This window comes from Mus musculus, chromosome 1, assembly GCF_000001635.26.
Source record: "Mus musculus strain C57BL/6J chromosome 1, GRCm38.p6 C57BL/6J".
NCBI lineage: Eukaryota > Metazoa > Chordata > Mammalia > Rodentia > Muridae > Mus > Mus musculus.
Genome location: NC_000067.6, coordinates 97,104,074 through 97,118,033, shown reverse-complemented (window position 1 = coordinate 97,118,033; position 13,960 = coordinate 97,104,074). Strand labels below are relative to the sequence as shown.

At 35.8% G+C, this 13,960-nt stretch overlaps 1 protein-coding gene across 2 annotated transcripts in view; it reads left to right on the top strand.

The window, feature by feature from the left end:
- The window catches only part of Slco6c1 (solute carrier organic anion transporter family, member 6c1), a 69,302-nt gene that overhangs the window by 10,306 nt on the left and 45,036 nt on the right, over nucleotides 1-13,960 (top strand). For both annotated transcript variants that reach the window (XM_006529913.4, NM_028942.4), the window contains exon 5: nucleotides 13,128-13,246. In XM_006529913.4, coding sequence (XP_006529976.1) covers nucleotides 13,128-13,246 — 119 coding nt within the window. The remainder of the gene's footprint in view (nucleotides 1-13,127; nucleotides 13,247-13,960) is intronic.

Sequence of the window (13,960 nt, the reverse complement as noted above, 5' to 3'; positions counted from 1 at the left end):
TATTTTTCTTATAAGAACAACATTTTATTGGGACCAGTTGGCTTACAGGTTCAGAGATTCAGTCCATCAGCGTCAAGGTGGGAGCAGGGCAACTTCTAGGCAGGCATGGCGCAGGAGGATCTGGGAGTTCTACATCTTCATCTGAAGGCTGCTAGCAGAATACTCCATATTTTTAATAGGTATTTTTTTATTTTGTTATGTTTTATAATTTATTTCTTTGTATCATTGATCCTTTGCTTGTTTGTTTATATTTTTACTTTTATGTGGTTGTTTCATTTTTTTTTTGTTTTATGAATGAATGAGAAAGAAAAGACTTAATATCATGTCCTATATGGAAACACACTACAGTAGAAGCTTTGTAAAATAAGCACATAAATAAAATGAATTCAAATGAAGTCATCAAATATTTTGGGAGACAATAAACCAACTAGATATCAGTGCTTCACTTGCAAAGAGACAGATATGGATCCATTTGCATTCTTGTGCATGTAGCTATCGAGTTTTACCACCACCATTTTTAAAAAGATACTATTTTTCTCCAGTGCATGGTTTTGGCTTCTTAACAGCAAATCGGATGTCCATACCTGTGGAAATAAGTCTGGGACTTCAATTTAAATCCATTGATCAATATGTCTGTTTTTAAGCCAATAACATGCTGTTTTCATTATGATAGATTCTAGTAAAATTAGAAATCAAAAATGGTGATATCTTAAGCACTTCTTTCTCTTTTTAGGGCTGTTTTTCTGTTTTATTTATGTGTGTATGTGTGTGTGTGTGTGTGTGTGTGTGTGTGTGTGTACACATGCATGTGTGCACTTGCATGTGTGTGTGTCTGTGTGTGTGTGCTTGCATGTGTCTTCATATGAAAATGAATTTTTATTTGCAAAGAATGGTGTTGCAATTTTGATGGTTTTTGTTGTTGAATCAGATGTTTGCTTTTGTTAGAATGGGAATTTTCACTCTATTAATCTTTGTTATCCATAAGGGGGTGGGATCTCATCTTAATGTTCTTCTTAATGGACTAAGTTTTTATTACACAAGATTCTCACTCAAGAGATTTTCTGAGGCTATTGTGAAATGTCTTGATTCACTGATTTCTCTCTTAGCCAGTTTGTTATTTGTATATTGGAAGGCTGCTGAATTTTTGATGATGATTTTGGCTTCTGCTAGTCTGCTAAAAGTGTTTATTAGCAGAAGTTTCTTCATGGTGTCTTTAGGCTCTTTTATTCATAAAGCATATAATCTGCAAATAAAGACAGTTTGAAGTCTTCCTTTTATATTTCTATCACCTTGATCTCCTTCAGTTGTCTTACTGTTCTAGGTTAGATTTTAAGTACTAAAATGAGTAAGTGTGGAAAGAGTCCTTTGTACCTGGTTCTAATTTTAGTAGAAATGCTTTGACTTTCTTTCTATTTAGGTTGATGTTAGATGTGAGCTTGATGTAAATCACCACTGTTGTGTTGAGGTGGGTCACTTATATCATTAGAATATCCAGGGCTTTGATCATAAAGTGATGTTGCATTTGTCAACGTCCACTTTTGTATCTAATGTAATGGTCATGTCTTTTCGTCATTCAGATTGTTGTAATTGAATTAAATATATAGAATGATATCTGCACCACTGGGATTAAGCCTACTTTATCATGGAGGATGAACTTCTGGGTATGCTCTTGTACTCAGTATGCAAGCAGTTTTTTGAGGATGTTTGCATCTGTATATCTATTGTATTGCTGAAAAACCTACATTACATTAAAAGTAGAATCTTGGCAAAGCTGAATCTAGGATAATGTCTAGCTTTTAAATAGTAAAAGTGGCTACAAACTCAAAGAAGTAAACATCTTGACTAGAATTTCTGAAAAGCAAATGACAAATATAATGATGTTCAAAGGAATAGAACAGGGCCAGAAAGATGTTTTATTGTATAGCAGTACTAGACACCAACACTGAAGATATTTCTTTTTTTTTTTAATTTGGTTGTGTGTTTTATTTCATTTTTGTTTTAACTTAATGTGTGTGCAAGATGTTTTATTTTTTATTAGATATTTATTTCATTTACATTTCAAATGCTATCCAGAAAGTCACCTATAACCTCCCCACGCCTTGCTCCCAGACCCACCCACTCCTGGTTCCTGGCCTGGGCATTCCCTTGTACTGGAGCATATAATCTTTGCAAGACCAAGGGCTTCCCATCCCCTTGATGGCCTACTAGGCCATCCTCTGCTACATATGCAACTAGAAACACATTTCTGGGGGATACTGGTTAGTTCATATTGTTGATCTTCCTATAGGGTTGCAGACCTCTTTAGCTCCTTGGGTACTTTCTCTAGTTCCTTCATTAGGGGCCCTGTTTTCCATGCAATAGATGACTGTGACCATTCACTTCTGTATTTTCCAGGCACTAACATAGCCTCACAAGAGATAGCTATATCAGGGTCCTGTCAGCAAAATGTTGACGGCATATGCAATAGTGTCTGGGTCTGGTGGTTGTATACAGGATGGATTCCCCTGTAGGGCATTTTCTGGCTGGTCCTTTCTTCCTTCTCAACTCTGAACTTTGTCTCTGTAACTCCTTCCATGGGTCTTTTGTTCCCCATTCTAAGAAGGAACAAAGTATCCACACTTTGGTCTTCCTTGTTTTTGAGTTTCATGTGTTTTGTAAATTGTATCTTGGATATTGTAAGTTTCTAGGTTAATATCTGCTTATCAGTGAGTGCATATCACGTGTGTTCTTTTGTGACTTGGTTACCTCACTCAGGATGATAACCTCCAGATCCACATATTTGTCTAAGAATTTCACAAATTCATTGTTCTTGATAGTTGCATAGTACTCCATTGTTTAAATGTACCACATTTTCTGTATCCATTCTTCTGTTGAGGGTCCTCTGGGTTCTTTCCAGCCTCTGTCTATTAAAAATAAGGCTGCTATGAAAATATTGGAACATGTGCTCTTACTACAGGTTGGAACATCTTCTGGGTATATGCCTAGGAGAGGCAGTACTGGATCTTCTGGTAGTACTATATCCAATTTTCTGAGGAACCACCAGACTGATTTCCAGAAAGGTTGTATCAGCTTGCAATCCAACCACCAACCGAGGAGTGTTCCTCTTTCTCTACTCCCTTGCCAGCATCTTCTGTCACCTGAATTTTAGATCTTAGCAATTCTGATTGGTATGAAGTGGAATCTCAGGGTTGTTTTGATTCGCATTTCCCTGATGATTAAGGATGTTGAACATTTTTTCAGGTGCTTCTCAGCCACTTTGTATCCCTCAGTTGAGAATTCTTTGTTTAGCTCTGTACCCCATGTTTTAATGCGGTTATTTGATTTTCTGGAGTTCATCTTCTTGAGTTTTTTATAGATTTTGGATATTAGTCCCCTCTCTGATTTAGGATTGGTAAAAATCCTTTTCCAATCTGTTGGTGGCCTTTTTGTCTTATTGACAGTGTCTTTTGCCTTACAGAAGCTTTGCAATTTTATGAGGTCCCATTTGTCAATTATCAATCTTATAGCACAAGCCATTGCTTTTCTGTTCAAGAATTTTTCCCCTTGGCCCACATCTTCAAGGCTCATCCCAACTTTTTCCTCTATAAGTTTCAGTTTTCCTAATTTTATGTGGAGTGCCTTGATCCACTTAGACTTGAGTTTTGTACACAGAGATAAGAATAGATCAATTAGCATTCTTCTACACGGTAACTGCCAGTTGTGCCAGCACCATTTGTTGAAAATGCTCTTTTCCACTGGATGGTTTTAGCTCCCTTGTCAAAGATACAGTGACCATAGTTGTTTGGGTTCATTTCTGGGTCTTCAGTTCTATTCTATTGATCTACCTGTCTGTCACTGTACCAGTACCACACAGATTTTATCACAATTGCTCTGTAGTAGAGTTTGAGGTCAGGCATAGTGATTCCAACAGAGGTTCTTTTATTATTGAAAAGAGTTTTTGCTATCCTAGGTTTTTTGTTATTCCAGATGAATTTGCAAATTGCCCTTTCTAATTCTCTGAAGAACTGAGTTGGAATTATGATGGAATTATTAATACATTGAATCTGTAGATTGCTTTTGGCAAGATAGCCATTTTTACTATATTGATCCTGCCAATCCATGAGCATGGGAGATCTTTCCATCTTCTGAGATCTTCTTTGATTTCTTTCTTCAGAGACTTGAAGTTCTTTTCATATAGATCTTTTACTTCCTTAGTTACAGACACACTAAGGTATTTTATATTATTTGAGACTATTGTGAATCGGTTGTTTCCCTAATTTCTTTCTCAGCCTGTTTATCCTTTGTGTAGAGAAAGGTCACTGATTTTTTTATGAGATAATTTTATATCCAGCTACTTCATTGAAGCTGGTTATCAGGTTTAGAAGTTCTCTGTGGAATTTTTAGGGTCTCTTATATATACTATCATATCATCTGCAAATAGTGATGTTTTGACTTCTTCTTTTCCAAATTTTATCCCCTTGATTTTCTTTTGCTCTCTAATTGCTCTGGCTAGGACTTTGAGTACTATATTAAATAGGTAGGAAAAAAGTGGGGAGCTTTTTATAGTCCCTGATTTTAGTGGGATTGTTTCAAGTTTCTCTCTATTATTCTGATGTTGGCTACTGGTTTGCTGTATATTGCTTTTATTATGTTTAGCTATGGGCCTTGAATTTCTGATCTTTCCAAGACTTTATCATGAATGGGTATTGGATTTTGTCAAATGCTTTCTCAGCATCTAATGAGATGATCATGTGGTTTTTGTATTTGAATTTGTTTATAAAGTGGAGTACATTGATGGATTTCCATATGTAAACCATCCGTACACCCCAGGAAAAAAGCCTATTTGATCATGATGGATGATCATTTTGATGTCTTCTTGGATTCAGTTAGTGAGAATTTTAATGAATATTTTTGAATTAATATTCATAAGTGAAATTGGTCTGAAGTGCTCTTTCTTTGTTGGGTCTATATGTGGTTTAGGTATCAGAGTAATTGTGGCTTCATGAAATTAATTGGGGAGAGTGCATTCTGTTTCTATTTTGTGGAATACTTTGAGGAGAATTGGAATTAGGTTTTCTTTGAAGGTGTGATAGATCTCTGCACTTGCACTAAACCTGTCTGGTCCTGGGCTTTTTTTTTTTTTTTTTTTTTTTTTTTTTTTGCTGGGAGACTATTAGTGACTACTTCTATTTCTTTAGGGGCTTATGGGACTGTTTAGGTCATTAATCTGATCCTGATTTAATTTTGGTACCTGGTATCTGTCAAGAAATTTGTCCATTTGGTCCAGGTTTTCCAGTTTTGTTGAGTTATAGCCATTTGTAGTAGGATCTTTTGATGCTTTGGATTTCCTCAGGTTCTGTTGTTATATCTCCCCGTTCATATCTCATTTTGTAAATTAGGATGCTGTTCCTGTGCCCTCTAGTTGGTCTGGCTATGGGTTTATCTATCTTGTTGATTTCCTTAAAGAACCAGCTCCTGGTTTGTTTGATTCTTTGAATAGTTCTTTCTGTTTCCACTACCTTGATTTCATCTTGAGTTTGTTTATTTAGTTCAGTCTTCTCCTCTTGGGTGTATTTGCTTCCTTTTGTTCTAGACCTTTTAGATTTACTGTCACACTGCTAGTTTATTCTCTCTCTCTAGTTTCTTTTTGGATGCACTGAGAACTATGAGTTTTCCTCTTAGGACTGTTTTCATTGTGTCCCATAAGTTTGAGTATGTTGTGGCTTCATTTTCATTAAACTCTAAAGAGTCTTTCATTTCCTTCTTTCTTTCTTCCTTGACCAAGGTATCATTGAGTTATTGTTGTTCAGCTTCCACATGAATGTTGGCTTTCTATTAAATGTTTTGATATTGAAGATCAGCCTTAGTCCATGGTGGCCTGATAGGATGCATGGGATAATTTCAATATTTTTGTATCTGTTGAGGCCTGTTTTGTGACCAATTATATGGTCAGTTTTGGAGAAGGTACCATGAGGTGCTGAGAAAAGGGTATATCCTTTTGTTTTAGTGTAAAATGTTCTATAGATATTTGTTAAACCAATTTGTTTCATAACTTCTGTTAGGTTCAATGTGTCTCTGTTTAGTGTCTATTTCCAGGATCTGTCCATTAATGAGACTGGTGTGTTGAAGTCTCCCACTATTATTGTGTGAGCTGCAATGTGTGCTTTGAGCTTTACTAAAGTTTCTTTAATGAACGTGGCTGTCCTTGCACTTGAAGCATAGATATTCAGAATTTAAGTTCATCTTGGCAGATTTTTACCTTTGATGAGAATGAAGTGCCCCTCCTTGTCTTTATTTAATAACTTTGGGTTGGATATCGATTTTATTTGATATTAGAATGGTTGCTCCAACTTGTATCTTCAGATCACTTGCTTGGAAAATAGTTTCCCAGCCTTACATTCTGAGGTAGTATCTGTCTTTTCCCCTGAGGGCAGTTTCCTGTAAGCAGCAAAATGTTGGGTCCTGTTTGTGTAGCCAGTCCGTTAGTCTATGTCTTTTTATTGGGGATTTGAGTCCATTAATATTAAGAGATATCAAGCAAAAGTAATTGTTGCTTCCTGTTATTTTTGTTGTTAGAGTTGGGATTCTGTTCTTGTGGCTCTCTTCTATTAGGTTTGTTGGATTACTTTCTTGCTTTTTCTAGGGCATAATTTCTGTCCTTGTGTTGGTGTTTTCCCTTTATTATCCTTTCAAGGGCTGGATTCGTGGAAAGATATTGTGTGAATTTGGTTTTGTCAGAGAATACTTTGGTTTCTCCATCTATGGTAATTGAGAGTTTTGCTGGGTATAGTAGCCTTGGCTGGCATCTGTGTTCTCTTAGGGTCTGTATAACATCTGTCCAGGTTCTTCTGACTTTCATAGTCTCTGGTGAGAAATCTGGTGTAATTTTCATAGGTCTGCCCTTATATGTTTGTGAGCGCCCGTCTCGCCAGCAAGAATGACGCCACAATAGGATCCTTCTGCACACGTTTATTGGAAGAGCATTGATTGCATAAGCGAAAGACCCTGAGCCCAGAAATGGTGCTGCTTATACAGGCCTAGGAGTGACGTGTCCAGACCTGATTGGTTATGCTACCAGTACCTCATTAATATGCGTCGGGCCAGGCAGTGACTAGGCAAAAACCTCTTATGCACATGCGCACATTGGTTGTTTACCCATAATCATGGGCAGTGGCCAGTAGTAGCCAGCGCCACTCTGCAACGGCACATGTGGCTTCCCACATATGTTATTTGACCTTTTCCCCTTACTGTTTTTAATATTCTATCTTTGTTTACTGCATTTTTTGTTCTGATTACTATGTGTGGAGAGGAATTTCTTTTCTGGTCCCTATTTGGAGTTCTGTAGGCTTCTTCTATGTTCATGGGCATCTCTCTCTTTAGGTTAGGGAAGTTTTCTTCTATAATTTTGTTGAGGATATTTACTAGCCCTTTAAGTTGAAAGTCTTCATTTTCATCTACTATTATCTGTAGGTTTGGTCTTCTCATTGTGTCCTGGATTTCCTGGATGTTTTGAGTTTGTATCTTTTTACATTTTGCATTTTCTTTGATTGTTGTGCTCATGTTCTCTATGGAATCTTCTGTACCTGTGATTCTCTCTTTCAACTCTTGTATTCTGTTGCTGATGCTCACATCTATGGTTCCTGATTTCCTTCCTAGGGTTGCTATGTCCAAAACACAAACACCCTTTGTGTTTTCTTTATTGTTTCCACTTCCATTTTTAGATCTTGGATGGTTTTGTTCAATTCTATCACCTGTTTGTTTGTGTTTTCCTGTAATTCTCTAAGGGATTTTTGTGCTTCCTTTTAAAGGCCTTCTACCTGTTTAACAGTGTCCTCCTGTATTTCTTTGAGTTATTAATGCCTTTCTGAAAATCCTCTACCAGCATCATGAGATATGATTTTAAATCTGAATCTTGCTTTTCGGGTGTGTTGGATTATCCAGGACTGGCTGTTGTGAGAGTGCTGGGTTCTGATGATGTCCAGTGGTCTTGGTTTCTGTTAGTAAAATTCTTATATTTGCCTTTCGTCATCTGGTAATCTCTGGCATTAGTTGTTATAGCTGTCTTTGGTTGGAGCTTGTTCCTCCTGTGATTCTGTTAGCCTCGGTCAGCACTCCTGGGAGTTCAACTCTCTCCTAAGTCTCAGTGGTCAGAGTACTCTCTGCAGGGAAGCTCTCATCTTGCAGGGAAGATGCACAGAGGTCTGGAGCTCAGCTCTGCCTCCTGGCTGAAGATGAAGGCCTGAAAGGGACCCTGTCCAAGAAGCTATGTTGTTTCTGCAGCCCGCGCTCTCTGCTGTGCAGAGTGGTCTCTGAGGGACCCAGGATACAAGATGGACTTCTCACCTAAATCAGTGATCAGAGCCCTCCCTGCAGGCTGACTCTCCACTGGTGGGGAAAATGTGCAGAGGTCTGGGTCTCAGCTCTGCCTCATGGCTGAAGATGAAGTCCCAAAAGGGTCCTGCCCAAGAAGCTCTGTTGCTTCTGCAGCCCACGTGCTCTCCTGTGCAGCCTGATCTCTGAGGGACCCGGGATACAAGGTCAAGACATTTCTTTAGAATGAGGTCTCACCTGATAGAAAGTACAAACACATGCAATTGATTAACTAAATAAATTAAGTAAATTATATTAATTGATCACTTAAATTAATTAACTATTATTATTTATTAATGATATATCCATAATTAAATTATTTATGCTATATTATGTACTATGTAAAATATTTTATATTATGTATTACATAACAATTATATGTTATAATATAACATATAGTTATATTATACTATATTATATTTTATTTTATATTACATTTTATTTATTACATTTATATATAGGAGCATATATAATATATATTTTATATATAGTACAGGCATTATATACACATATACATACTCATGAATTCTAGCTCATCCAATGATGATTGCCTATGTGTGGAATATTAGTAGTTATTCAGTCCTTGAGTCTGGATGTCTTAGATGGTCTTCACTATATGTTGAGTCTTGAAGAAGTAGTCTCTAAGTCCAGTGAAATGATGGATTTGTTAGTGAGGGCAGAAACAAGCAAGCAAAGAGCAAATGTGGCCAAAGAGAAGTCTATGTGTTCACTATTAGAACACATGTTAAAAATTTAAATAATAGGTTCCTTTAAAAGTACAAATGGACAAAGTGAATTTGAAAAATGTTTGACATCCTCTCCCATTAAGAAAATGTAAACTGAATGTGCCTTTAAATACCCTTTCATCTTAATTAGAATAGCTATAATCATGGGAATAAATGCTCAGGAGGATGTGGAGAAAACAAAACATTTATCCACTACTGGTGGCAATATATACTTGTACCATTATTGTGGAAGTTCCTCAGGAGAAAAAATTTGAAAATAAGGTGCTAAAGATATGTATTAGCAGTTAAAGATGCATACCACTCTTGGAAAAGACATGACTTTGGTCACAACTGCATATACCTCTAGTTTCCATAGGCAATGGTTTATGCACACACACACACACACACACACACACACACACACACACACACACAAACACACACACACAGAGTCAAATGGTTTTTAAAAAATAATATGGACATATGATTTCATGTTTCCAGAGAAGATTTAACATAGATATGCAAACCAAAAATTCATCTTGATATGCAAACTACACAAGGTAAAATTAAGGTATTAGTAGCATAATAGATACAACAGAAGGAAGAGTTACTAAGATTGTAGTAGGCAATTGGAAAATACACAGGTGAAGAAGAATAAAAATACTGAGGTGGAATATGAAGGTATTTGAGAATGAGTGGAAAGAACAGATAATGTGATTGTTGGAATTCAAGAGAGACTTTAATATGTCAAAGATATGAAAAGACTTTCCAAAGGAAAAAATCACTAAAATGAAAAGGATATAAATATTCAGGAATAGGGCAGTCAAATGTCATCTAACAGATTACATTCTGCCAAGTCTATGGAAATCATACTATAATCTAGCTCTCAGAGATAAAAGGTAACAAAACTATTCTCAAGGGAATGAAAGAAAATAGCATGTAAGAGTCGAGATATACCCACTAACACACTTCTCAGCAGAAAACACATACATATGGCAACATTTATTTTATTTTATATTTTAACATTAGAATAAAATTTCATTGTTTCAAAGTCTCTGTCCTCCTCGCTCTTTTTCAAATCACAGTTTTTTGATCTTTGTGTTACATATGTATATATACATATATACATGTAAATTTCCAAATACTTTTATAGAGTTGATCAAAAAATAACTATACTTAATTGTTTTAAAGATAAGCAAATCTATCCCACAAGAAAAAATAAAGTAGGCTAGTCAAACTGAAGTTACTAAGAAAAAAATAAAAATGCAAAACTCATGGCTAAAATAATTTAAAAATCTGGAGCACCAATGTGGAATTTAGTAATATAAGCCATATACACCAGGTGTAACCTTCTTAGAAGAAACCCTATAATGGAAAACAATAAACAACTTTCTTAAATTTAGTCAATACACAGATATGTTAACTAAAATATAAATTACAAATGTCGCATAGCAAGCTTCGATGACGCACTATCACTTTTTGAAAAAGAAAAATTAGTAAGAAATACAAATGATTTCCTGAGAAGGTGGAGGAAGAGCTTTGGGAAATGAGAGAACCCACATACCCAGTGCAATGGAAGTCCCTGCTTGTGCCTCTGCCCTGGAGTCTCTTTGTTCAATTTTTCTCTGCTAGATTCAAATTTGCAGGCTTTGATTCAGACCTTTGGTTCATTTTAAATGATTTTAGGGTGAGAGAGAAAGATCTGCTTGCATCTTCTGCATATGGACATCTACTTTCCCCAGAACCAGTCTTTAAAGAAGCTGCCTAGGTTCCAGCCTGTGATTTTCTCCCTTCGTTCACAATTAGACATCTGCAATGTAGCCTTTGTTTGTTCCCATCTCTATCCTGTGGTTCATGTGTTTATTTCTGCACAAATACCATGCAATATTAGGCACTATGAGTCTGTAGTCCACTTTAAGATCTGGTATCAAGATTTCTCCAGCATTGTGTTTCCTCAGCCTCTTGGCAGTTTAGGGTCTTTGTGTCTCCATCTAAATTTTAGCTTATTTCTTCTGATTCTATGAAGAATCCCATATGCACTTATAAATACTGAATTGTGTCTTTAGAAAAGTTTCAGTAATATGACAGTTTCTGAACATGGAGGACATTCCATCTTTTATTGTTTTCCTTTTTTTCTTCTCCAGTTCTTAACAGTTTTCCTGTTTCATGTTGTGTGTACATGACCAACTATGGTTGGTGGTAAAAGTACACTTTTACCTTCAAAGCTTTTCCCCTAGGTTCTTTTTTCTTTATTAATGTTTTCATTCACCTGTTAATGTGAGTGTTTTCCTGATGTTTTTCTTAGTATGTTTATTATTGGTTCTAGGAAAGCCATTAATTTTTATACGCTAATTATATATTCTACTGCCATGCCAAAGGTATTTACAATAATAATCTCTCTTTGGTGTTTGATTATATTGTATGTGCTTTAAAGCAATCATTAACTATAAGGAATAATTAAATATCCTCATAGTTACACCTTTTTTTCTTTTATGCCCTATTCTACCCCATGATATATTTTTATTTCAGTATTAAAAACTCATTTTTAGTATTTGAAACTTTATTGTATATTTCACTACTTGTGTACAAACACTCCCCCACCACCACCACATACACACACAGACACACTTTGAAGCTGAAGACATGGGTTAGCAATAGTGAGCACTTGTTCTTTCAGAGGACCTGGGTTGGGTTCCCAGCACTCACATGGGGGCTCACAGCCATCTGTAAACACAAGTCCAGGGTGTGTGACAGCCTCTTCTGATGTCTGAATATGGTGCACTACATGTATGCAGGCAAGGCACTCATATACATCAAATAAATAAATGTAACAAAAGACTTAAAGAAAAAATAATTATTTAAAATAAACACGAATTCTTCTTGCTAAATCGACATCCTGATAATGACCAAAGCACTTAGATTTCAAATAAACTTATGTGTTAAATTCGTAAGCATTATTACCTTCCCATAAAAGAAAACAGCATGCTGTGATGTTTTCTCTAGTCTTTTTAATGTTGTTCAAAGAAGGTTTATTATGTGTCATTGAATATGTGTCAGAAAAGTAATTAATGGGCCTTTCAGTTTGCTGATTGTCCTATAAAAGAATCAGAACAATTTATAGTTTTCAAAGTAACTTACTTTTGAGCATGAGGAAAATATTTTGATTTCCAAATGTATCTGGTAAATATGATCAACATTTTTGCTTATATTTAATAGCTTTTTTAAAGATATGCTTTTATTGGAGGCCTCAGTTCTTCTAGGTGTACAATTATACATAGCGTGTGCCACATGTGATGTGTTACTAAAAACATTCCAATTATGAAGAAACACAAAACTTGTAGATATTATAAGCAACAGGGAGTTAGGGCAGTGGTGATTCCTGTACTCTCAAATGTTTGGAGGATTCGTGTGAGGCTTTTCAGCTTAAGAGTGAAATTGAAGTCTTTTTAAAGAAAATGTAAGGTATCTTTTAATTATTGAGCTCATGTTAGCATGAGGGAAGCCCTGATTCAATCCTCAGTGCCACAATGAATAAACATCAGTAAATGTATAGTAACAAGAAAGCAAGGTGTAGACATTATGGATGTTATATAGTAATATATATAATAAGCAGATTGTGGACATGAAGATTGGACCCTTATAAGATTGTGGATGGATACATATGTTCCTGAATAACATGTTCAAAATATGAGGATTTGTTTTTTTTCTTTAAAAGACTAAATGTTTATTTCAAGTATGAAAAGTAATCTTCCAAAAACTCCACTCAGTTTAACAAAAGTACAAAACAAGACTTCTGAAAAAACTTTTACAATGAGGTACAAATTAGGAATAGACATTGTCATTCAGAGTGGGCACTTTCTGAAAAAAATAATTTTTGCTAATGTGCTTAGCAACAAGAATATGTTTCCAGCTCCAAGAAGTTAGACTCCAGAGAACCAAATAACCATATTTTTAAAAAATGGGGAACAAAGCTAAAGAGAGAATTCTCAACTGAGGAAACTTGAAGGGCTGAGAAGCACTTAAAGAAATGTTTTTTATCTTTCTCTATTCAAGTGAACCAGCGAAGGTGTACCAACTGTTGCAGAGTGGGTGGTGGAAAACTTTTTTGATTATTGCTGCAATCTCATTTTGTGTATCTTTCATGATGGTATGTTTTCCAACTAGTTTACCTGGTGAGTATAAAAAGAATATAATTAGTTACAGAATTTTTACCCTCAGCTCCCATTCTTAAAGCACAGATAAACTAGATCACAGGGCCCCCAATGGAGCAGCTAGAGAAAGTAGCCAAGGAGCTAAAGGGATCTGCAACCCTATAGGTGGAACAACATTATGAACTAACCAGTACCCCGGAGCTCTTGACTCTAGCTGCATATGTATCAAAAGATGGCCTAGTCGGCCATCACTGGAAAGAGAAGCCCATTGGACTTGCAAACTTTATATGCCCCAGTACAGGGGAACGCCAGGGCCAAAAAGGGGGAGTGGGTGAGTAGGGGAGTGGGGGTAGGTGGGTATGGGGGACTTTTGGGATAGCATTGGAAATGTAAATGAGGAAAATACCTAATAAAAATTAAAAAAAAAACTATATCTCCTTATGAATATGCTTTCCTACTGGTTTTGCTCTGTAACAAAGTAATATTATCATAGTGCGGTTGTTGTTTTTACCAAGGCAAGCAATATCATACCCACATATTATATTTATGAACTATAGTTTAATTTATGTATATTTTTGCTCACTATTTATTTTTAATAATCCTTTTTTCTTTAAAGTGCATAGGTGTTTTTTAATATGAAGGTATACGTAAATCTATTTACCCTTGATTGTTAGTCAGATTATCCACAGTAACAGGATATATAGAATGACTCCCTTTTATCTATCTATCTATCTA